A 27,882-nucleotide genomic window follows, 5' to 3' on the forward strand; every position below is an offset into this window, starting at 1 on the left:
AAATTGCTCAAAAGTGGTAGTGAGTAGAGAATATATATCAATATATATATATATATACCCAACACAATATCGTATCAACGTATGTGTATGTGCGTATTGAGTGTCAAACAAAGTAAGCGAAAAATTTGCGGAGAGTGTAAGAGTGTCTGTCGGTCGATGCAAGCAAATCTGTGGAGATTGTAAGAGTAATAAATATTCATTTCTTTTTTGCGTTTGTATGAAATCTGCACTTATGCGACGGCGACGGCTTATCTAACTTATTCAAAATACGTGGCGAGCGAATAGGCAAAGAATATATATATATATATATATAAATATATATGTATATATATGTATATATATGTTAACAATCATACTTATGCATACAAGGTAATAAAGCAACCCGTATATATATTAGGTTATTCCATTTGCCCAACAACGTACAAAACTGACTATATTGAGTACAAACGGTAGACGCAGATGTGCATGTGTGGGCAGCGTTAAAGCGAATCCGTTTCATTTTACTCTAAGTCGAATAGGAGAAAGGGCGGCGAAGTCTGGCTAAATAGTCTGACTGACTAAGTAAGAGCTAAGTATTAAGGGGAGAATTAATTAATTTCCCGTTAAATCTTTTATAATCGCCAACGGTAATTACAATCGAAAGGTCGTAAGCGTTTTAATAGCCACGAACAGCTGTGATTTTCATTCAATTGGTGGCATCTTATGATGTCATCAGAAGAGGACACAGACTGTTACGGATTGTTTACTGATGACGATAAGTCTCTACTTAAGCCATTATTATCAAAGAATCCGGCGAATAGTTCAGCACTTCAGTCATCTCAATCTCTTAAAACGGATTCGGAAATACAGCATACCAGACCTCAAATAAATAACAACGATCAACAGCAAATACAGAAACAGCAGCAGCAACAACAACAACAACAACAACGACAACAAGAGAAAGAAGGCGAAAATTCAAGCGATTATAAAAAAGTAGAGAAAAATTCAAGCATTCACGACGTAAACGAGAACCACCACAATAATAATAATAAAAATCATCACGACGACGACGACGAAAACGCCGGAGACGACGACGACGAAGTTCAATTTCTCATCGGCCCAAGCAATAACAATAATACAATTTCTCATAACATAAGTTGTGGTAGTTTACAGACTTCGAGTAATATTAGTAAACAACAAGTCGTAACAGACGACGAACGTGCTACAGAAAGTAGTCAGTGTGGTGCTGTCAACAAGACAACAACGTCGTCGTCGTGTGCCTCCTCGAAATATATTAATAATAATAATAATAATAGTAATAACAATATTAAGACAAACATCGCGTGTTCGTCCTTAAAAATCTCGCCATCATCAACTCGTTTGTCTTCAAATAGTCCGCGTAATGTGCAAAAAACAGAGAAACTGTTAAATCAAAATCATAGTGATTATTTAACAACAACAGCAACAACAATAATAACAACAACACCAACAACAGCAACAACAATAACATTCCCCGAGGAGGAATTACAAAAAAGTGATACAGTTATAGATTTATTTAACTCTATACCGCAAACGACAACATTTATTAATCAAACGACTAATAATAGTCCAGCATCGGTACCATCGCCACCCTTGCTAACGCCGTCAACAGCTGCTGCCTTAATGAGTAGTGCTGCTGCGGCTGCCGCGGGTGCCGCTGGAGGAACTCTCTATGGAGCCTTATTAAATCAAAGTGCTGCTAACTCCGCGCAATCGTCTTCACAATCGAAAACAAATAATATCGGTAACCATCAACAATCACCGACCGGAACCGGTTCGGCGTCGTCTTCACCCACTGCTTCGCTATTAACCGGTCAGTTCACAGCCGCATTAGGTAATCTATTTAGCGCCAACGGTTTTAGTTCGGCGAAAATGTTAAACGAGCTCTTCGGGCGGCAAATGAAACAAGCACAAGATGCTACCAGTGGTCTTCCAACCACACTCGACAATGCCATGTTGGCCGCGGCCATGGAATCGGCAACAAACGCCGATCTCCTTAGTGCAGCTGGTTTAGTTAATAGCTTAGGCTTGAATGCCACTAATAAATTGCTTAACAATAATACGATAACTAATCATAATGCTGAGCATCAGCAATCAACGCAATCGTCTCCGAAAAATCGTCGCACCAGCAATTGCAGTGAACGTTCGGTGGACGATAATGGTTCTAGGACGGGTGATCTGACGACGACGCCGCCAAGGACTCCATCAGTCGGAGTTAATTCGACGTCTGGAGTTACCCCGAGCTCGCCCAACCTGCAGCAACAACAAAATGACTTGGCTCATCATATGCTACGCAATATTTTGCAAGGCAAAAAGGAACTTTTGCAGTTGGATCAAGAATTACGCTCGGTTATAAATCAACAGCAGCAGCAGCAGCAGCAGCAACAGCTGAAAGATTCTGCTCAAGATTCTTTAAAACATAATAATAATAATACCAACGCAGCCAATAATAATAACAACAATAATAATAATAATGTGACAAGTGACAACAAAAATGATAACAACCCGAATGTGATAAATCTTATTGATGACACGATGTCTGATATTAAGATTAAAAGTGAACCAAATAGCACCAACATGGATATATTAAATGGTGAACGTCGCAAGTCACAAGATTCGGAAGTAAATGGCTCCCAACACGAAGAAGAACAACGCTCTGAAACTGATCAATTAGATCAGCAGGATAACGAAGCACAAGATTCAGAGCGTTTGGATTTACCTGCTGCTGTTACGAAAAAAGAAGCTGAAGATATTTTAGAAGATGTTGAGCTTATGGGTCTAAATTCTCGTTCAGATCTTGAGTCCTTAGCATCACCGAGTCATTCGGATATGATGTTACTTGATAATAGTAAAGATGGCTTAGAAGATGATTTAGATAAAGAAAGTATTAGTACCGTTAGTAAAAAGCCAGATATGAAAAGAGCTCGGGTTGAAAACATTGTTTCAAGTATGCGTTCAAGCCCTTCGTCAAATTTACCCCATATGCAGGTAAACGGGTGCAAGAAACGTAAACTCTATCAACCACAACAACACGCTATGGAGAGATATGTGGCTGCCGCAGCTGGTCTTAATTTTGGTCTTAATTTACAAAGCATTATATTGAACGATGACGGTGATTCCGATGACATTGAATCGCCTCAATTGCAGCAGAAGCGTGATGAGAAAAATGCTCTTAAATCACAGTTACGTTCAATGCAAGAACAATTGGCCGAAATGCAACAGAAATATGTGCAATTATGCTCTCGCATGGAACAGGAGAGCGAGTGTCAAGAAATCGACGATACTGGCAGTGATAGTATGGAACAAGACGATAACGGTGCTGAATTATCACCATCACCATCTTTAACGGGTGAATCTGGTATACAGGAGAAAACGTCACAGGATTCTGAAAGAATTAACTTAACTTCTCCTAACATACCCACATTGAAAAATGGCAAACATGTTAATAACCAAAATGCAGGGATGAATTTAGAAAATGCTCCCAATATGCTTTCACAAATGATGAGCAAAATGATGTCGGCGAGTAAATTGCATAATCCTTTGGTAGCCCATCCGCATATGCAGCAATCGTTTAATGGCCCTCTACCTCTGCTACAGCACATGCCACAGTTACAAACTGGAGACGGTGCTCTAACCCACCCCGCTATTAGTAATGCAGCTGCAATGTACTTGGGCCAACAATTTTTTTTCGAGCAGGAGGCTCGAATGGCAAAAGAAGCTGCTGAGCAACAAGAACGTCAGCAGCAACAGCAACAACAATTGCAGCAACAGCAACAACAAGCGCAACAAGAACAACAAGAGCAGCAACGACGTTTCGAACAAGAGCAGCAACAACGCCGCAAGGAAGAACAACAACAACAACAACAGCAGCAGCAGCAAGCTCAACAGGCCCAACAGCAAGCTCAACAGCAAATGCAAAGGCAGCAACAGCAATTGCAACAGCTGCAACAGCAACAACAGCAACAGCAGCAACAACAACAGCAAATGGAGCAACAGGTAAATAATATGCCCGTATTGCAAGCTCCTTCAAGACCTCAGCTGCATCATAATCGTATGCAAAGGCATAATAACAACGCTTTAAAAACTGAGCTTTCAGAGAAATTTAATATGTTGCGATCAAGCTCAAGTTCTATAATGCGCATGTCAGGCGCTGATCTTGAAGGTCTAGCCGATGTTCTCAAATCCGAGATAACGACATCATTGTCAGCTCTAGTCGACACGATTGTAACACGTTTCGTGCATCAACGTCGACTGTTCAGTAAACAATCTGAATCAGTAGCTGCTGCGGCCGAACAACTCAATAAAGACTTACTTTTGGCCTCGCAGATTCTGGATCGCAAATCGCCACGCACCAAAGTGGCCGATCGATCCAATAACAATAACAGCAGCAATAATAATAATACAAATAACACAGCTTCCGCCCAATCTGCCCAAGTTGGTGTTGCAGTCAATCAAGCAGGTAATAATGGTTCTCTACTCCTAGTTAATACTAATAGTAACAATGCAACGACTAACCTTAATAATCCAAATCAAAATATGTCCAATAGTACCCAGTTGGGTCACTTACAGGCGACTGTAAGTAACGGTCCCCAAATGCACACGGGCGGGGTAACCGTCAATGTGCCTCAACATCCGCTAAATAGCCAAACAAATAATCAGGTAAATAGTACGCCAAATATGGCTGCGACGTTAAATGTCCAAAATTGTCAAAACCTTATAGCTGCACCACGCCTCAACGGCAGCCAACTATCATTTCCCTCGCCAGCGGCAGCAGCAGCTGCAGCGATGGGCCTGCAAATGCATCATGCTGCTGCGGCTGCGGCTATGTCTGCAGCCGCCGCAGCATCTAGCCAACAAAATCTTAACCAACATCATCAGAACAATGTTGTTGATGTTGGCGGTAATGCACCCTCAAATATAAACGCAATGACAAATGCGAATAGCACAAACCTAAATAGCACAAATGCCAATACTAACAACAACAATAGCTTAAGTACAATTAATATACCACCACCTCATATACGCCCTTCGCCCACAGCGGCAGCAATGTTTCAGGCACCTAAAACACCGCAGGGGATGAATCCAGTGGCAGCTGCTGCTTTATACAATTCAATGGCAGTTGGAGGTCCCAATCAGTTGAATCCATTTTGTATGCCTGAACCTCGAGATCAAAAACCGTTGCAACAACAACAGCAACAGCAACTAGAACAAAATGAAGCTTTGAGTCTGGTGGTAACACCTAAAAAAAAGCGTCACAAGGTAACGGATACTCGGATTACACCACGCACGGTGAGCCGTATATTGGCTCAAGATGGCATGGTGCCACCGAATACGGCAGGAGCAGTTGGTCCCACCGGACTGGCTCCTAATGGTCAACAAATGCAAACCAACCAAAATCAAGTGCTTTGCAATAATAATAACAACAACAATAATAATATGAGTAACGGCAATAATGCCATGAACCCCGCCGCCCTTAGCAATAACATGAATACCATTAATAGCATGAATAACATGAATAGCATGAGCAACAATAATTGCATTCCGCAAGTTAGCAATGGCAACAGTCAGAATGTGAATACAACACCCGCCCAGAGTCCGTCGCCGAGAAGTCAAGCGCCTGCCTTCCATCCGGCCCCGCAACCACCACCACCACCCATGTTGCCCGTATCGTTACCAACCTCGGTCGCCATACCAAATCCGTCGCTGCATGAATCGCAAGTCTTCTCACCCTATAGTCCATTTTTTAATCCACATCCAACGCATGCACCGCCGCCACCGCCTCCACCGCATGCTGGCAGCCATACCGGTCAACATGTCCCGCCTTCAGCCGCTCAAATGCATCACATGAAACTATCCGCCAGCCCGCCAGGTAGTCTAGGCAGCCTGATGGACACACGTGACGGTTCACCACCACTGCCTCCCCATCCGCCAGCTATGCTACATCCTGCTTTATTAGCGGCTGCCCATCACAGCAGTTCGCCCGATTACAGTGCTCACCTTCGAGCGGCCATTGATGCTCAGGATCGCAATTCGGATTGCAATTCGGCCGATATGCAATTCGATGGCATGCAACCGACCATATCGTTTTTGAAACAACAAATGATGTGAGTAATTAATTAACTTAAATTTTTGATTAAAAAACTAAATAAAAAATCTTAAGGAAAATGTAAAGAAGAAAAGAAGAAAAGGAAAAGTAAAAGAAAAAGCGTTAACCAGTCTATTGCTCACATATGATTTCCATTGTTATGTATGTCTGATGAAATGGGAAACCAATCAAGTGTCATTTTATGTTATGTTAATTTATTTTTTATATTGTTGTTGTTGAAATGTAATCAAAACCTTATTTCGCCCACAACCCTAATCGTTTACTTAAGTCCGGTATTAAGAATCTATTGTTAAAAGCAGACAAACGAATAGAAAAAAGAAAACACTATTTAAGATGGCATTAACTGCTCTCGAAGACTCGAAGCTTTTTGAAAATAATAGGAAATGAGGTAAATAAAATGCAGAGTATTGGTCATCCCCTCTAACTCGCTAATAACAAAAGAGCGAAATAAGAAAAACACCCTTTAAGGTGCATTTACTTTCTAAAGCAAGAATAACAGCAACAACAACAACAACCGCTACTGCATACGTAAAGCGTACGCTTGAATGAATGAAATCAATGCAATACAGGTGCGCGGGTTGAATACCCCCACTTCTAGCCCAATACTATATATACTACATACATACATATGTGTTTATATATATATATATATATATATATATGCAGTCAACCTTTAACTACTGAAAACTTATTCTTCTACTTCTTTACGTACTTCACCGATATGAGATTTATTTTTCTCTCGCAAATATTTTTCTTTAAATTACAATCACTTAATACAAATTTGTGTTTGTTTTCCGTTATTCTCTTTTACTTTTACGCTCTCTTTTTACATATATATATATATATATATTGTGGCTCCTGTTTTATAATTCATTATGGGAAATATAATCAATGAATTAAATGAAATCATTGTCGTCTCATCGACATAATCATCATCGTGTGAAAAAAACACATTAGAAAAAATAGCGATTCGTTAACCACGTCACATTCCTCAACATTAACACCGATGCATCTGAGAAAGGCGAAACTGATGTTCTTTTGGGTACGTTATCCCAGCTCATCTGTGTTAAAAATGTATTTCCCCGATATCAAATTCAATAAGAACAATACAGCACAATTGGTGAAATGGTTCTCAAATTTTCGGTAAGTACATCAACTAAAAGAACATGAAGAGTATCAACAATTTTTTTCGATAGAATACAAGAAAAAAAATTATAACGGGGCACGGCCCACCATTAAATGCCCTACATTATCTTACAAATATTCATATAATGTCTTTTCAAAATGCGACGATGTATGGAAAGTGGTCGAAAAAGTGGTCCGACCCGAACCATTGCGTATTTGAGCCAAAACATGTTAGTGCTTTAAATGTCACTAAAATATCTTAAAAATTACGTCGTACGAGATGAACACAAGCAAACGGGTTGGAAAGACGGACAGAAAAGTTTAGATCGATTCAGAAAGCGACCGTGAATCGATAAGTATAATAGAAGGTGATTCCATATCAAGCCCTTCTGCCCTGCTGCACATATCCGCACAAACTTAATGTATCCTAAATAAAGACGGATTGACAAGCGTGGATCAATTCAGAAAGCGACGTTAAATCGATCGGTATAACAAAAGGTGTATCCATTTCAAACCCTACTGTATGCTACAATCATTCGCACAAACTTAATGTATCATATGTAACATATGAAAACAAGACGTACACACAGACAGACAAACTTAAATCGATTAAGAACCTATCGGTATAATAAAGAGTGAATCTGCTGCAAACAACCGCGCAAAGTTCTACCTAAGTAAATAAAAGGTCTCCATCCAATATGTATATGCCTGGAGAATATAATCTTGCAAGAACGAAGGTATTACGTTTTTGTGTATGTGATTTATAGCAGGCTATCTTTTTATTATAACAATTGCTTTGATAAATAACACTAGTGATTTGACGTATTAACGGATTGCGCTTAGTTTTTGAACCACATTGATCTATTTTGCGATTTAACCCCTCCCACCATCCCCCTTCACCCCTTCGCACCATCGCCCAATAAAAACTTTTTCTTAAAAGATGAGCGTTTGTAAGGCAATAAGGTTTCATTTTTAATACCTAAGGGCTTTTTTTCTTACTGTTTATATATTGGCTCTATTTCAGGGATAGATTGTAATTCTAACTGTAAAATATAAGAAATCTAAAACGATGCAAAATAATCAATCTTCTGTGATAGCATTATGGCTTCATTCGGCGATCAACTTTACTGGAAGCTCTACCACACTTGTGATTTGAACCAACGGCCTTTGAGTTGTTAGTCGAGACAAAGCATATGATAAGACTTACGAAGGGTATGTTTAATATCGCGCTTCGATAATTCAATGGGCAAATAATGCCTACTACAACCATTACTGATTCAATGTCCATAGCAGGTAGTATTTAGCGACAAAGGAGACTATATATATATATATATGGCCCCTTAAAACACCTAGGCATTCACGTGTTTTCCCTAAAGTGGTAAGGTAGATCAATTTTAATAGAGAAATCCCTAGTAGTTCGATGAATAGAATAATAGTTAACCAAGTTTAAATTATCTCCGATTATAATACTTGAAGCAATGAAGATGCCGCCAGATAAAATTAACCTATTAAGGGATAAATTGTACTAATGCCATTTACTTGGCTAAGATAGTAATCGCTTTAGTGTCGACACTTTTTTGTACGACTCCTTGTGTGTAATATAATAAAAATCCTGATTATTTTTGTGGTATAATCATATCCCTAATAAAAATTTTTTTTGTCTCATCCATGAAGAATACTTTCGGAAGGTATCAAAAATTCCTCGCGAGCATGTTGGAAATAGCTTTTTATTTAAATCATTTGAAAGTATACTGATAGATAAGAAAAACGAAGAATATGCACACAACGAATTGTTCATAGATGTCTTAAAGAGCAGAAAAATTTGAAATTTAACGGCTGCACTTGTTGAAAGAAAACTCATTGGTTCTTACTTGCTTCCCGCGAACGGGCCCTCTCTTCCAGGCCCAGTTTACACGACAATCCCATATCACGTAGAGATTCTATACAAAGACTGGACTACCAGATATGAGAATTTGCCCAAACTCCCCCCGCTGGATAAGGGAAATTCTATTTCACGCTTTTAATTATTTAAAGCCCTCTTGACATTCGGTTTAGGGTAACCACAACCAACACAGTACCTCCTTCGAGTCGAATTCCGAGCCGTAAACGCTTAAAAATACCTTATGAGAACGTACAGCTTATCAAGGTGGACATTCTAACACCCGTGTTTCCCAGTTCAGATTCCAATGCTTTTGGTTTGTCATTCAGCCAACCATTCAGATGCAGTATAACTTCTTTGGCCCCCTCAAAAACATCACAGATCTGTGTTAAATATAAAAAACCTTTAAACAGACGATTTCCGATTGTCTCGATGACTTCTCAATGGAGAATTCTCAACGCCGAAATGCCATGTCTCCATGGTTTAACGTCTGCCCTTGTGAAGTCCATAAGCCTCCCGGGTAATTAACAAACGATTTGCAGTACTTCCCAGCTTGCAAGTGAGAGGATCTATTCCAAGATTGAGGCATCAGATATGGAAGTTTGGGTATGGTCTTACAGATTGAACTTTTCCTAATGCGGGTCCCATCATCAACAAAAACCCTCGTATCTTCCATCACCGATATACAAAAAAATATTGATTTAGGAATAAGCGCGGCACGCGGTGAATTTTAAATCCAAAAAAAAAAAAAAAACTTAAAAAACTATTAAGAAAATTTTGATAAAACAAGAAGGAACCATTTGCCAAATTTATCGACTTTTAAAATTATCAGCTCATAAGTGAAACTTCTATGTCAGTATAAAAAGCAGAAGAAAACCTTTACCTGAAAATGCATAAAAAAAAACCCGCATTTTATTCATATTAGCTATAGAGCTCTACAGTTGACATACATATTCATAGTAGCAACAACAACAACAATAATAATAAGAACAACATAGCAAATATGGTTAGCAAGCATGCAGGGGAAACCCAAATTTTAGACGTAAACAAGACATTGCACAAAGGTATGATGAGATATGAAAGAAACCTTCATACGCGAACAAATGTACGAATGCGTGTTAATGGAAAGTGAAAAATATCGACTACTCTATAGGTTGGGCTCTTAGTAACTTTTGTTTACCTACCAGCAAAAAAAAAAAATTTTTCTTCTTTCGCTGATATAGAAAACGCGCCAAAAAGAAAAAACAGCTGTTTCACTTTTACTCTATGGTTTGCCTTCTTTAGCGTTGAACGTGTGCCAAGTTGCAATATTTCCGTTTGCTTTTTGATTTCTTCTTAAAGAAATAATCACCTGGTCCCGAGATTTAGTTTCGTTAACTAACCCTTAGCGCAATGAAAACCATCTGCTGGCACAATGAACCCTTAGCAAAAGTCTTAAGATCCGTTTCTTATGAAATGCAAGTAACAGCAACAGCAACAACAACAATTGTAATAAGAAATGTAAAAATCAAGATAAGCACCTTTTTTTTTTTCTTTTTTCACGTTGTCTCGATTTCTTAAAGAAATTCCTTTTCTTCATTTGTGTTTTGTGATTTAATGCGCAAGTCGTTTCGTTGCAAAATTTCAAAAAAGAAAAAAAAAAAAAAAAGAAAAGAAGAAAAGCAATAAGAACAAACAACGAGAGCAGCAAACGACAAAACTCTAGAGTAAGTGGTGATACAACTTTTCTTAAGACGTTCTCTAAACGTTACTTACGCATTTCTTTAAGGGTTGTATGTTCGTGTTCTAACGAAATTCATCATTTACTTGCTTTGCTTGTGTGTATGGGAATTTTTCTTTAGATTTTTTTTTTCTTTTATTTACTTTTTCTGTTTTTTTTTTTCTTTTTTTTTCACTCCCGTATAGTTTTAGCTAAGAGGGTTAGTTTTTATTCATGTTTGTGCGGTTTATGCCCTATTGTCCTTAAATAAAATGGGTGGGAATTTATATTTGGTGGCCTTTCCCCTAATGCTTATTCAAGTCTTTCATTCATGGCCTTTATTCAAGCATCGACTTCTCGTGAATAGTTTAATGAAACTTATGATTATTATTTTTATTTTGATAAAGTTAACCGTTTTCCGGTGTGAAAAAAGGTTACTCATATCAAAGAACAACAACAATAACAAAAAAAAAAAAAATAACGGGCGCTTGAGTAGATATTGAAAGTCAAGCAAACAAGTACAAGTACAATGAGTAAATAATTTTTAAAAAAAATTTTTTTTTTAATATTACAACTAATCTTTAAACTGAAAATTGCAAAGTATTTTATCAATTGTGGGCGGGGATTCGAGTCATTTCCTTTAGATAATTTTGACAAGTGTTGAAGTCATATTCTACACATTATGCTGTGTTTCAATTTTGTCTTTTAATCAGCCACTGAGGAGTTCTACTAGCACAGTTTTTTTGACTACACAAGCTTTCCAACAACATATGGGCGATTGGACCGTGTACTATATTATTACGTAGGCAATCCATACAAAGACTTGAAAAAGCTTTCGTTCTCAAAATATATCAATATGCTTAAGAGTATTTATGTGATCTTTACTTCTGTTTGCTTGTACAAATGAAAGCATGAAAGCGATCTAACTCTTAAAGTTTATTGGTAGAGCTTGCCCCACCATTTGTCCGTGTGTCCCTCTCGCTTTCAAACCTATAAGTCGCAATTTTTGAGTTACTTTGATGAAGCTTGGTACGTCCACGTGTTTTTTTCCTGCTATTGTAAATAGTCCGGGGCGGGGGGGGCCCTTCCTCTCGACCACATCCCATATAACGTCTTATTCAAAAAGTAAGAAAAAATTTATTTTTTGATTCCAGTTCTGCATAAATTTTAGTTCAGTTCATAGCTTGTAAAGATATAATCGACTATGATAGTGCGGTTACTATTCTGAAATGAATCTCTATTCGAGAATTTATCCTCGATTGAATTCTTTCTACCCAAAATATGAGATTCCCTCTTGATTATGGAACTGTGGAACAATCTACCAATAATTTCTCTTTAGTGGTAACTGTTAAGTAAGAAAATTATATTTGACCGATGTCGAGTATTTTATACTCACTCAAGGCATAGCCGATTCTTTCCATTTTCGTACAGTTTGCACAGGACCCCCATAGTATATAAATGCCAACTTTCATCATTGTATATGTTGTTGATTATAATTAACGAGCAAAATACCAAACCATTTTAATATGTGAAAGCAGAAGTGGTATCAGATTACGTCGCAGTACGGCCGTGTCCTTCAACCTATTTGGATCAACTTCAATGCCAAGATCCGTTCAAGAACTTTGAATATTTCTGCCAAATTTGAAGTAAATTGGTGAAATTTTACGACCAGAAGACATTATAAGGTCAAACTGACACACAGACCAACACTCTTAAATCGGTTGCAATCGGTTTGATAACGATGAAGAATATATCCTTTTTGGACTCTTTGAAGCTTCCTTCTGCATATTGCAAACATTTTGACAAAGTCCATATACCGTCCGTTTCTTGAGTATGATTATAAAAACATCTTGAAAATGCTACATGAAATAATCAAAAAATTTAACTTCAAATGACCTCCACAACCTTGTTACGTTAAGGTTAGATTTAACTAAGCATTGCATGGGAATAACATAAAAATCTGGCAAACGCAAAACTGATCCCGGGTAAAAGAAAGAATAGTTACGGATGATCTGTCAGAAAACTATTTCGGAAAAGTTGCTTTAATTTCATTATGCATCGTAAACCATTCTTAATCATTCTACCCATGGATATATACAAATATGTGCACACATGCATACACACATCCGTACATGTAGACATGTATACACATATGTATGTAAAATTTTCATTTTTTTCTTTTTTTTTTTCTTTCTCTATTACGAGCAAAAAAAGAAAGTTCGTTTGCCGCTTAGCTTTTATTTTTAGTGCCAGCTATAGTCAGCATTCAAATGGATGTAATATCCTTTGCAGTAGAAAGATTTTCTTTTCTCTTTTTTTTTTGTTTTATTTATTACTTGTATGCATAAATGCTTTTTATGCTTTAGATTATATTTTATCGCCTTCAATAACAATGAAATTCAAAAAATTAGTTTATTATAATCTGTTTTTTCTTCTTCTTCTTTTTTTTTTCTTTTTTTTTTGAGATGTTTTTACTTGCATTTATATGCAAGAATTGTTTTGTGTGCGTGTGCGTGTGTTATATTAGTAAAGAGAGAGAGAGCTCTAATTAGTTATTTCCGTTGTTTTTTTCTTTTTTTTTAATTTCTGCTAACACATCATCAACATACATAATGGTATATAATTTTATTAAAATAGCTGAAGGTGTCAAAAGCTTATTATAAATGTTTTCTTTCTTTTTTTTTTTTTTTTTTGCTTTCTTTCTTTCCTTCTCACTCAGTTGCTCTTCTTTCGCATAAGCGCATAAACGTATGCTTCTAGACTATGCACATAAAAATTATAACAATTTTAAGTGAGACTAAACACTTTATAGGCATCTATATGCTATATATATATATAATATATATATATAGGTACATCTGTGTTAATCTATACACACACAAATTAACACTTATTCGCTTATGTACGAGGTATAGTATATGCTTGCCTTTGCTTATTATGCATATTAGCAAAATCCTTCCGTTTAAAGTGCATATATGCGCTACGTAACGTAGTTATATATATGCATGAAGACAATACACATGTGTGTGTGTGTTTGCATTTATGAACATTCCTACCTAAACTTATGAAAATGTAAGCAAAGTACACTCTGTATTGCGTTTTAATATGTTTATGTAGTTATGTGTGTGTGTGTGTGCATGTGTGTGTGTGTGTATGTCAGTATATGCTTCTATACCTTTTTACACCTTAGCATACACATAAAGCTCACAGAAACATTGTGGTATACGAGGCATGTTTGTCATATACGTGAAGGCAAATGACAATTGTATTTATAAACTGCTTTTCAAGTCTCTCTCTCTTTCTCTCTCTCTATCTCTCTCTCTCTCTCACTTTATCTCTCTCGTTCTCTGTCCATCCCTTTCTTTCTACTTACACTTCCATATGGTTTTCTGCCAATGAGTATATGATAAAGATTGTTGTTCTTTTTTCTTTTTTTTTTTGTCTTTCAATACACACAAGTGTTATATTCTAAGGTTTGGAAATAATTGTTTGTCAATTGCTTTTGCTTTTCTTTTTTTTTCTTTTCTTTTTTTGCTTGCATCACGTACGAAGAGTTGGAGGTATTTTAAGCTTTCTACAACATATGTAACACTCAGTCACAATTAACGAAACATACTGGAATTAAGCAATGAAATTAAAATTCATTCTGCTTGTAATTGGATCTTGAAAAGATCAGCAAAAATTCAGTTTGAGTTTGAATATTTTTTAAAATTTCAAGGGCATTCTTTGGCTTATATAAAATTTGAAAATATTTAATTTAATGTCCATCACCGAGGGATAAGAAGGGTATATTAATTTTGTTAAAATGTTTGCAACATTCAGAAAAAAACTTCAGAAATCCTATAAAATGTATATTTAATTCTAAGCCAATGTCAATATGTCCGTCCGTCCGTCCAATCTGTATGGTAATAATTCTGTGGTCGCAAAAATGAAGGCGTCGTCTTCAAATTCGGCAAAAACGTTGGGAATTCTTGCAAGGTATTGTAGCAAGGTCCTGGTTCGTATTGAAAATGAGGCAAATCGGCCAAAAACCACGACTGAGATTCCCTTTGTTTTCAAAAGCAAAAATCATTTTGTTTTTTCACTTATAAACTACAATGGATACAGGTACAAGTAGTGCGTGATAAGAGACAACGTCACCTCCATTTCTTTTGCAATTGACCAACAAGAAACACTGAAGAAATGAAGTTATGCGAAAGGTTTTGTGAAATTCCCTGAAATTTTGCTCAATTGCGCGCTCACATACCCCGCTGATTATTTTTCTTGAACTAGTGAAACGATAGAAGCTTGCATGTATAAACTGTGAGTGGTCTTGCAACAACCGCCACGCCTACACAAACTTATGAGTGATTTTTTTTCACTTTTTTGATTTTTTCTATTTCTTACTCTTGTTGAAAGTTATTCTGTACATTCCTTATAAGACGATATATTAATTATCTGTCTAAAACTGTCAATTAATTCTAAAATAAATATAGTAGAGCCCACAAAGTGAGGAATTCGTATTTTCTCCTTAGCCATATAATCAATCGGGCATGAAATAAAAAGGCATGGAGGACAGAATGCTCCAAGTCCTCTAAGATAAATATAGCGAACGTCACAATGGTATACAACGGGTAACGGTGATGGGTGTAAAAGATTCGGTCGCAGCCGAATATAAATTTCTCATTTGATTTCTTTATGGTTTTCGTGAATTAACGAACTTGTTGTGTGACAAAATTGTTGTTGCATGGTTTTAATTACGAATATTATTGTTGCGGACTAACACATTTGATACTAAGTTGCATAAAACTATAACAAGAAAGCGTAGCTTTTTCTCTTACGAATAGTAAAAGAAGATAGCGAGAGTATACGATCGCTAATCTAATTGTCCGTCTATATGACCGTTTGCGTTTTGTTCTTCCAAAAAAATTTAACGGAAAAGTTTTCATCTGAAAGACTGCAAGTAAGCTCCACAATATATTTTCGATAGTCCCATTGCCACCACTATTTTTCATAAACGAGTATAATAGTTAGATGGGAAAGTAATAAATGAAACGACAATCCGTATAGTAAAAAATTCGATTATCTTATAAGAATTGAACAAAAAAAGGCCAAATAATATTATAAGAAAAATGGTGGCTAACTAAGTAGGCGTGAAATATTATTTCGTGTCGCCTCTAAAAGACATGCTTTTAATCACTTTCCTTTCCTTGACTCGCTTAAATAAACACTAATGTGATATCGATTTGGATATCTTAAGTTATTTATGACCGGTTCTCTAAGGTATATAATTTTTCTCATATTCACCTTGCACATTAAGGCAGTAGAGCCGGGCCGCCACTTCTCTCTATAGACAATTCGTCAAGATATCGATGGCTTTCTTTGATTCAAACATCTGTTCCATTTCTATTTAATAGTAGTTGTGGCATGTTATATGCTCTTTTATTTGTTGCAACAAATTTCCTTATGACATGATTATCGCCAAATTTATAAGAGAGCAGATTTATAGACTATGTAGTTTAATCGCTTCTTCTTTCAACGGTTAAATCTAAGCTTTTATTCATATACGAAGTGAACCCACTGTTAACTAAATCACATCCTGGGCAAATCGCAAAACCAAAACTTGATTTAAGTCCTTTTTTTTGGCATAAGCAAGATTAAGAGACGGGACTCTACCCAGTATTTGAAGCTACTTGATAATTTCCTTTGTAACGAATAGAATTTTCCTTAGCAACATATAAAATACGCATAAGAAATTCTAGTCAGTTCATAATATATGTACTTTATCCGTATGAGTAGCCGAGGAGGCAAACGATTGCGACTAACAATTCAATCAATCGTCGCAGATTCAAAACTCAAATACGGTAGAGATTTCATTACGGGAAAGCGTACGATCTAAGTTTGCCTCTAAATCCATACTTTGGCAATTTATTTAGAAATTATACATACAGTACAGACAATACATACACATAAATAACAATAAATAAATAAATATATATGTATATTGAAATCGATTTAACCGAGTTCCGTGTCTTCTCGAAAATAGATTTCATCTTTAAAGCGTTCTTTGACACGGTCTCCGTTTCGTGACAAACTATAATGAATTTGTACTCAATTTTTAAGACCGTTCCTTTAGAATCTAAAGCCTAAATGTTAAACACAGCACACACGACCTGGCGGAGTATACATTTTCTCTCATAAAGACAAAAAGGTATTTATTCAGAATTATTCAATTTGATGGAGTGTACCGAAAACGGTACATGTGGCATCTACTCATAAGTAACGTGTTAAGTCTTCCCCTGTACTCATATCGCTGCCAGATTTAGAAAAGAGAAATTACATTCTTGCAAGCTAAGAACCACTAATTCATGCGTACATTGCCGCCGTAACGGACATCCATTAGTCCGCGACTAAACCTTTCCAGATTCGTCATATATCGTAAGTAACTGAAATCATAGCTTTATATCATTTGCAGAATTTTCCAGTCAAGCTTGGGCACATTTAGTTTATTTTTAATATTATATGTCACGAAAGTGATAAGGAAATATTTGGGACTAAATTTTAGATTCAGGATGACTTGTAACCCTAATCATTTTCTAAATAGAAAGGCAGACAAGCGCTAGGCTTTTCAATATTGATCGCAAGTGTATGTGGTTCATAGTGTTTTCGAAGAATATTCCTTTGCTTTATGTGCTTTTTAAACTTAAGGCAACCAGCGCACTTAGAGCGATTTCAGTTAATCTTTAGTTTCATTTATAGGAAAAAAAATTTGATTGAAAAACTTCTTGTTCGCAGGATTTCAGATTGCTTGATAACATAGCACTAAATACATTACTATAAGGCTATGTTATGTTAAGGTTCTTGCTTTTGTCCATTATGGGAGATTTTCAACAGCGACGTGTTTTACGGCGCACTGCTTTCTCTTACATAGCTTGTTATGTTTGAAGCGACTTCTCAGAGTTGCAATGATACGGATATGAAATCAAAACTAAATTCGAAGCCAAATCGAAATTCTTTCTTTCTTTTTTCCTAACATCAATTATTACAATCATTAGGGTTGGCTTGCCTTAATACTCATAAATCTTCAATACATATAAACCTGCTATTGCCTTTTTTTTTGCCATTTTCTATAGCATAAAAAAAACAAAAAAAAAAAAAAAGTACGCTTGCAGGCATTAAGTGACACTTCACATGCGTATATACTTAAAAGCTCTTTGCATTCAAACACCTTAGCTTATGAGCTCATATGAGTGACGTATGACATATAAAAATATCGCATAATAGGACAACAACTTAAGATGCTTGTACTTCACTTATAAAAAGCGGTGTTTCATAATTAACTTCAGTGATGTGCTTACTTCGCCAGAGCTTACAATCTTATCTTAACAATATGTAATAAATATTAACAAAATAATTAAATAATAAGAAAAGAAAAAAAGTTATGCTATTATTAATGGGACAAACGAATCCGCCCTGCCAACGATATAAAATCGGATAAGAAAAATTCTATAAAACAAAAATAATAAACAAATAAGAAAATTTTATATTTATCCTTTAACCTTACTCTACTCAGATCATTCTCAATGAATCAATATATCGTAAAAGTATTTTCTTAATTTCAATAAAATGTAAGTTTCTTGCCTAAGTCTTGCCTAGGAGATCCAATGCATTTATTTTCATATTTGATCTGTAAATCTAAACTAAATGAGTGTAAACCTAGTTTAAGTTCTCTTTGTCAATATTATTTATGTTGTGAACTCAAATGACCAACGGATCGAGGGACATATTTGGCCAAGTCTACTTAGAATCTTATCAGGTCTCCAGTATATGAGTTGATTGATGAAGGATTATATTTCGCTTAGAGTTTAAAATTGTTCAGTCAGCCATCTACTCGAAGCTTTGCAACTATTGATTCATTTCCAGCAACACTTCTAGGTAAACAAGAATTCAGATAGATGAAGTTGAAATTTTCTTCGCTTGAAAAGTTTCTCTCGAAACTCTCAATAATGATATGTGGTAAAGTAATTTGCTTACAAGTCAAGCTAACGTCTAAGACCTACCTACCCCTTTCATACTACCATGCCGAATGTGAAGCCGCAAGAGTAGCCGTCAGTCAGTGTTCGCGAATTCAAATCTCTTTCTTCACTTCACTTCTCCTTCCTGACCATCACCGTGTTACACGAATAGATGACATCCCCTGTGCGATTGATCATTGAAAAAAGAAAAACAAATATGGCTCGAAATCGTGTATAAGTACCTATGCTGAACCGCAATCTGCTTTTTTTCATCACTCTCTAAGATCCTTTGCTTCCTATGGGATAGCTATCGGGGGCCCTTGCGGTAGAAAGCTCGCGAAACACAATTTCGTACATCTTCATCTTTTGTCAACTTAGGGAACTAAATATAACCGGACCGATCTAGACCAATAAAGAAAACATATCATCCGCAATCAGGAGAAATTCCCGTCGAAGATCATTTCTTGAGACATCTACAGACCATGCAGCATGGTCACGGTGTGAAAGAAGACAGGAAAGAGAAAGATATAAACACGTGATGACCACAGCCTAGTAGGTGCCTGCCCAATCAGTAAGTGATCTATTTATACCAACTGGGCACTCGCTACAGGTACAACGAAAATTTTATTACGCTACGTTTTTTCGGCACATATTTCGACACATAAATTGAAAAGCTCCGTCAGCAAGACTAAGTAGTGATTTACAACAAGGAAATATTTTTCATTAAACATCGAAAGCTGTTCACAGACCTTTAATTCTGATTGGTATTAATAAATCTCAGTTGATTTATTAAGAAAAAAAATTTCTGCCCCTTTTTAGGCTCTTCAACTCACTATATAATAGTTTTTCAATTTCATACCCTATGTCACTTTGTCATTTCCTCAATCAATCCAAGCTTGTCGATCCGTGTGATCGTTTCCATATATGTCACATGCAGATGACAATTGTTGATATATTTCAATGAAATTTGGTGAACTGTCGCTTTTTGAGCCAAAGACATACCTCATTGAAAATAGCTTGGATCCGATCACATTTCCGATCAATTTCCTTATGATAACTTATTTGGAAAAATTATTGTATAACGGCAGGGCCATGGTCCATTGTAGTGTTTAGCATCTTTTTATTGACATACGTTTCAACATTGGAAGAGAAAAGCGAGATTAATAATATAAATATAAAATAAATAAATAAATAAATAAAATAAATATTTAAAATTACAGAAAACAAATTACTTTGCATATATCTATATGAACATTGACCCCCTTCCCCTCGCCCTCGCCCCAAGCGCTCTTTTATCCCTTGGTAACACTCTGCAGCTCTCAGATCTTTCTTAACGTGGTTTTCACAAGATCATCCAGTCTTATTGCGTATTACGTATAATAAGTCTTTTAAACGTTTGTTCTTGTGTGGCAAAATTTCCGTTTACCTTTTCTTTTCCACTAAAGTGCCATAATGAAGTAATTGGCAACAGTGTTACTAGAGAGAAAAAAAGGCACATAAATACACACGCACATTCATAGGTATACCCAGTTGAAAAGTACACACTTAACCTCAAAAAAAAAAAAAAAAAAAAAAAAAAACGAAAAATTTATATAAACCGAAAACCCTCTGTTTCTTTATGCTACTCAATAGTAAGGACTTTCTAGCATATCTATATAAATATATATATATATATACATATATATATAAATATAAATATGAAAAAGGTATATATACATATCCATACATGTACATGTATATATATATATATATGAATACATAAGTAAAGCATACTCAAAGTATAAAAAAGCAGTTACACCCATATAGATATTTAGGAGTACGTTATCGTATGAGTATTAATAGTAAAGAGTAACAGAGATGTAGAAATAAAAGAACGCTCTAGTGTCACTTTTAAGTGTACGTATGAGTTTCTTTATAAAATAACAACACCGTTAATTTGAATTTCTTTACCCACTTTATTCATGCTTATACACATACGCACACACAAACACATATGTATATATATATATATATGTATATATTTAGGCATATATATATATGTACATATATATATGTGTATCCTTGAGCCTTTTCCCTCTTACTTTTTTGAGTGCGTATAAATTACCGCTGTATGTATGTATGCATATAGGCTAATTCATCTAATTATATAAGTGTGCATAAGTATGCGTATATATATATATATATATATATATATATATATGTATATATATGTAGGGTTCTTATATAAACTAATTAGCTTTTGTTGACATTTCACAATAATTTTTTTTCTTTCTTTATTTCTTTCTCTGCATCCAACAGAAAACCAATTCTTTCATTAAAAACACTTTAGGTTCTTGGAAGAGGTTCTATAGCACTTTTCTATATATATATATATATATTTTTTTTTTTTGTATTATATTCGTATAGGAAAGATGCCTCTCATCATCATCGTCATCATCATCGTAAAAGGCCTCTCCCTTTTGGCTTGATTCCTGTATGCTTTAGTTTGTTAGTATAATTAGAAAAAATAACAACAACAATAACAACAACAACAAAAAACCAAGTTATACAAGAAACCACTTTGGCTCGCTTTATACCAACAACAGCACAAGTGTTAGTGTTTTCGTTTTTTTTTTTTTTTGTTCCTTCTCAGTTATTTTATAACACATACTTAAGTGTTTTGGCTAAGTGTATATGCATGTCCGTCCATATATTGTGTATATATTGTTTGTTTATTTCCTAAAGACTCAAAGCTTTCATTTCTTTCACCATCTTTTAGCTTACAATGGTCTCTCCTTAGAAATTTTACAAAATGCAAAAGAAATAATAATAATAAAAAAAAACAATTTTTTTTTTTTTTTTTTTTTTTTTTTTATACCACTTAACTTTATTTAAAAGCTCTTTCCCGGTATTCAACATTTTAGTGTAAAAATATCCACTTTTCCGTCTATCTGTGTAACACATAATAAACCGTTGACGGACTTACTTGCCTTACTTAGTTTGCATCCTTCATATGCATAATGTGTGCATCTTTCATATGAATTGCTTTCAGTTTATTCTTACAAATTATAATAAAACAAAAAGAGCATCTTATACTTAACTAAAGAAAGAAAGGCAAAAAAAAGAAAGGAAAACATAACTCGCTTTAGCAGATCGTTTTCAGTGAATCAAATAAAAATTCTACAAAAAAAGTGACATAAAGGATTTCTAGATAAATCATAAATGTAGAAAAAGATAGCCATAAAACCACACAAAGGCGGGCAGGAAGTTTCAAAGTTCTTCAATAATAAACTAACAAGTTAATATCAGTCCGTCTTTCTTTGTTGTGTTTCTGTCGGCTATAAGTCATATAAACAGTTAATGATGATATAATTCTTCAAAGAGTGCTCACTTGCATTGAAAGTTAAATCAAAGATTTTTCAGATTTATCCTTAAACCAATTTGTCTCATTTTCGGTACCAGCATGCATACAAAAACTTCCAATGTCCCTGTCGATAAAGTCGATAATTTTATTGTCGCGGCCAGGAGATTATTTAGAACAGGCATCATCGATTACGTATTTGATGCTGATCAAGAATATATACATATGTTAAGTGATCTCTGAAATTTTTTGCTTGGCGTTGTAAAAGTTTTGACAAACTGAACATACCCCTCTTCTCTAGAAAAGATCTAAATAGCTTTTGCGTATAGCAAAATTCATGCATTCTTTAAGAAATCTAAGAATAATACTTTGATGTTTTTTAAATATAAATATAATTTGTTTAGCATATAATCCTATGTATGTATATATATATATATATATATATATATATAAACCATAAATAGAGGTTTAAAATAAGAATAGTTAAAGCGAAAATAGCCACGAAAAGCATATATAAAGCATATTATTATGAAATGAAAACTGAGACATCACTACCTATCCGTCGGTCCATCCTTCCTTTCCTTTAAAATCGTTTAAAAGACATACAATATCGTTGCAAAGATCTAACATTAATCTTAGTTTCGTTTAACATAAGCAATCTGACAAACCCACTTTAATCATTTCCAAAATATAATCTATATGTGTGTATAATATATGGACAAAGCATACAAAACAAAATCTTCAGATTGGATTAAAAAACAAACGCTTACAGTTGAAATTAGTTCTTACTTATATCATAAGGTCATAAAAAAAAAATTAAAATATTACTAGCTTTCTGTCGGTCCATCCTTCCTTCCCTTTAAAACGTGTTAAGAGGCGTAAAAATTCATTGCAGACATCTAATATTTATCGCAATTTCCTTATCATTTTCTTATAAATAAAAAACGAATTTTTCTTTTTAATTGGAAATATTTTCATAATTTAAAAACATGAATAACAATGAAATTTAATTTTTTCCTTCTGAACTTTTCTTTCTTTTTTTTTTATTTATTTGTTCTTTACTATTTTTCTATTTCTTATTTTTTTAATTTTTCTTTTTTATTTATTTATTTACTTCTTTTTTTCTTTCTCTATTATAATTAATATTTTTCACAATTGCATGCTTTGCATGAAAGAAAGAAAGAAAGCAAAAAAAAAAAAAAAGCAAGCATCTGACGGTTGGTTGATTCTTGTTGATTTGGCCAAGGATAATGATTGTCTTCTTTTGCATATAGACTTAATGCATCAACATTTTATATTGGATCGAAATAATGAAGATTAATATGACATTATTAATAATTTGCAGTCAGTGTACGAGAGATGTATTTTTTGCTTTCCTTTCTTTTTCCCTTTTCTTCTTTATTTTTTCGTCGTTTGCAATAAAAGTACGCAAATTTAAAAAGCATTAGCAATTTTTTTTTTTTTTTTATTTTTTTTCTTGTTTTTCAAGCTCTTAGTGGTATAACAAATATTTGCCATAATGGTATTGTTTCCCTCTCTTAACTTAGGCCCGTTTAGCTTTCTTTGGCAAATTATTAAATCCTTTTTGTATTATGATAACGATAATAATGACGATAATAATAATGATTATGATGATGATAGCAAGGAAATATATCTATCTACAAGTGTTTGTTACGCTGCTTTATAATATACTTTTTCTTTGTCTTTGCATTGTATCTGTTATATCTAAAGAATTTTTAATAAATCTCAAATGTGCAAAAAGTGTCTCTCTAGTCTTGTGTTGATTGTGCGACTAACTAACTGACTGGTTGCAGATAACTGAGTGACTGCAACTATGGTATTACACATACACATTTACACGCACACATTCAATCTGTCTTAAGGGGGTTTCTTAATACAGACCGTTAAACAAGCTTATGCAAGCAAAAGCAGTTCACTTTATCCTTCTGCCAACTGCCTACTGTCCGCCACCCTGGCTCTCTTTCTCTCTCTCTCTCCCTACCTCCCTGGATGCTAGTCAACTTGCTTGCCTGCTTGCTTAATTGTAACCTATACTTTCATCCATGCACATATATATATATATTAATATATAAGCTTTTTTCATATCCCTTTAGTGCATTGAAATAATATTTGCAGTATTCTTATAACCAAAGTATGCAGTATGGGATTTAATTAGCAAAAGCTTTAGGCAAAGATTAGCTTAACTTAGAAAATTGAAAATTAAGAAAATGAAAAATATTAATAATCTTTGCATTTATCTCCTATGGCTCAGAAGAACGCATAACACATAATATATCAAAGCTTCTTGCTTTGTTAACTCAACGTGGATACATGGATACTGTGCATATGTTTGCATGTGTGTGTGTGTGTGTGTGTGTGTGTTTACAAATACATATCACATACTATATATATGTACAACACGTTGTATTGATAATCGTGCTAATTTCCAAGATTTCCCCAAGCTCTCAGAATTGCATGTCTTTAGAAATAAAAATTCAAACTGCCGCCGTTTTATGGGTATAAGTGAATGTTGTTTTGTTTTTGCTTTTTGCTTTTTTTTTTCTTTCCATCGTACATAGAATTGTTTACTGTTTTCCAAACAATAAACTGCACCACACTTGTGTAAATAGAAATTGCAAACAACAGTAACAGCAATAGCAATAACAATAACAACAACATCAACATAACGATATAAAGTGTTGTAGCTTTTACTCTGTATATAAATATATATATATATATATATATATATATATGTATGTAAATATATATGTGTTTGTATATAGATTATGACAACTTGCTAGATGTCAAATTATGAACGCGCGAACGACAAAACAACACAATTCTCCCTTGGGGTATAGCTATAGCAGTTATACTTATGATTGCACCTAAAAGTAGGCAGCAAAAGTCTCTGCTTGCTTGCTAGCTTGCTTTACTTTCTTTTCGACATACACTTATAAAAATAACAACTAACGAATGATTATTAAAAAAAAAAAAGAAGAAAAAAATAAACGCAACAAAATATTTACATATAATCGCGTTGCGAGTTTTTTTCATTCTTCTTCTTTTTATTGGTTTCTGCAATCGCCGGCAAAGCTATAAAAGAAACGATGTCAAAATTGAAAGCAAATGAAAATATGTAGAAAAATTTTACTTACTTAAGGAAAGGATGGAAACCTTCTTTAGTTCCCGCAAATTTAAGGTTCTGATAAATGCATGAATACATTTATAGCGTCGCTTGAGATTTCTACCCACTCACTTGTCTATAACTAGCTTCAGCCAGTTCTTCGAAACGAGGATGAGCTTTCAAAGATTTCAAAGACTTCATATTTTTACTCAAGATGAAGAAATTTCATTAATAATAATAAAAATATTATGATTATGATAATAATAATAATAATAATAAAGAATATTATCTTTGATACCCGTCATCGCCATGCGTGTTTCTTATTTTTTTAACATGACCAATTCCTCATGGCATGATGTCTCCTCCTATTCATATAAATGATGATGCGGCTATACTCAGCAGGAAACGAAGAAAGAGAAGGAGATGACGAGGTGGTCGCAAACCAATGGGCCTGCGCCTACTCCGTAAATATTAAACTCATTATAGCTACTATCAAAGTAAACTCTACCGTATTAAGATTTGAACCTGTAACCGCTTTGGTAATAGCGAATTCTTACCTATTCGACTACTCAAGCGGGGAAAAGGAACTAAAGGAAAAAACGAAATTTGCATGCTGTATAGTATTGGATTGATCTGGCTTATCTTTTCATTTTTCTAGAATAAAAGTGAACATTGATGATAAACATTCAAAACTCATATTTAATATTATTTCCTTGGCTAAAGCTTATTAAAAAACATTATCCTGATCTTTGCTTCGCCAGAAGTGTGCTCATAAACTGGTATTATTATTAGTATTTTAAAGAAAGTTCTTCTTCTTCTTCTGTGAGTGATGAGCTCGCTGAACAAAACGTTTCAATAATCTTATTTTTCTTCTTCTTCTTCTTCTATTCAGCAAATCAGTAACCGTAAAAAGAAGGTTATTGGCCTTCTCATGGAATAATTCGTAAGCGGAACCGTTCAATCACCAAAACAAGTGAATGTTTTGGAAAAAAATGAAGGGAAATGAACTGAAAGGCCTAATAAAAAGCAGACATTGTAGTCCACTTTTGGGCTGAAATATTCCAATTTTATAAACTAATTTTTATGATGGTTGCAGCATTAAGCCGAACCTCATCTTTCGTTATACAGAAAGAGATTCTGAATCGGATTAAGCTTGTCTGCCTGTCTTATATGCTTTTATGTAACGTATAGATCGCAATTTTTAAGATATTCTTTTGAAACTTATGTGGAACTTAATACCGACATACTGTCGGCCGTATACGGACCATAGGGAAACGGGTTCCGATTGAACCACTTCGGCGGCCACTTCCCTTAGGTCTTACTTTGAAAAGTCGTTATACGAATAATTGTATAAAGCAAAGTGATGTAGGGTATTTAGGCAAGGTGATATGATATGAAATCAAATCAGATGAAATGATGAAATGTTATATTGGAAAAAATGAAAACACAGCAACCTTTTTTTAGGCTAATGATATATACCCATATGTACATATATCAAATTTTAAAGAATATTTTTTTAAATTAAAATATTTAATTTTACAGAATTTTTTATAATAATAAATAAAAAAAACATTTGCAATATGCCTTTTTTTATGTGCAGAGAATTCTACTATATACAAATGGAAAAATATGCCCGTCAAGCTGTTACCGAAGGTGTGAAATGTTCGGAAGATTTGCACATTGGCGGCGAAAGTGAACTTTACCGTGTGTTAAATCTGCACTATAATCGCAATAATCATATCGAGGTATTTATTTTGAAAATTTTTGCAATTTTCAATTAAATAAATTATATATGAATGAATAAAAATAATAATGAAAATTTTTTTATTTTTTTTTTAATTCCTTCCCTACTTCACTCATCAAAAAATGAAAATAAATAAACAAAAAAAAAAAAAAACATATATAAAAATAGGTGCCGCAAAATTTCCGTTTTGTGGTGGAGCAAACATTGCGTGAATTTTTCCGCGCTATACAAGGTGGTAAAGATACGGAACAATCATGGAAAAAGTCAATATACAAAATTATTTCACGTCTCGACGATCCCGTACCAGAATATTTTAAGTCACCTAATTTTCTGGAACAATTAGAGTAATTTTTTGTGTTACCGTTAACGGAAAAGAAACGAAAACGAAATTTTGGAAAAAAATGGACAAAATTCAATCAACTTCACCTCGGCAGAAGAATAGTTGAAAAAAAAAAGGAAAGACCTATAACTGAAATGGTTCGTTAAGCTGTTAAGATATACTTAAATCATTTTTTTTTTTTTTTTTTGTTCTTAATGCCAAACCGTGCAAAAGAAAAAGAAGAAATTCAAGAGCATTAAAATATAAAAAATTTTTAAATTTTCTTTGACAATAATTTTTTTTTTTTTTTTTTCTAATGAGCTAACACTTACGAAAAAAGATAAACCTTAAATAAACACGAACCATTCATGAACAGATCAGGAACAAAATGAAACAATTATTAAAGACACCTCAGTGAAATCTTTTAATGGATTTTCTAGTGTAAACTGTATGACCTTCGTAAGCAAACAAATAACATTTAAAAACAATTTAAAAAACAAAATAATAATAACTTTTTTTTTTTATACACACAAT

The 27,882-nt window shown here is 34.3% G+C and overlaps 1 protein-coding gene across 3 annotated transcripts; it reads left to right on the forward strand.

Annotated features, from left to right (window-relative positions):
• On the forward strand, positions 1-27,882 carry LOC119639186 (homeobox protein prospero). 3 transcript variants are annotated; one of them, XM_038036453.1, is made up of 5 exons: positions 1-4,477; positions 5,057-6,122; positions 7,082-7,267; positions 26,886-27,030; positions 27,198-27,882. In XM_038036453.1, exons 1-5 carry the CDS (start codon positions 703-705, stop codon positions 27,375-27,377), a joined length of 5,352 nt encoding a protein of 1,783 aa, XP_037892381.1. In that variant the 5' UTR covers positions 1-702; the 3' UTR covers positions 27,378-27,882. The 3 variants fall into 3 exon arrangements, with proteins under 3 accessions (XP_037892381.1, XP_037892379.1, XP_037892380.1); XM_038036451.1 differs by having other exon boundaries at positions 1-6,122; XM_038036452.1 differs by having other exon boundaries at positions 1-6,122; positions 7,091-7,267.

This window comes from Glossina fuscipes, unplaced genomic scaffold, assembly GCF_014805625.2.
Source record: "Glossina fuscipes isolate IAEA_lab_2018 unplaced genomic scaffold, Yale_Gfus_2 112, whole genome shotgun sequence".
NCBI lineage: Eukaryota > Metazoa > Arthropoda > Insecta > Diptera > Glossinidae > Glossina > Glossina fuscipes.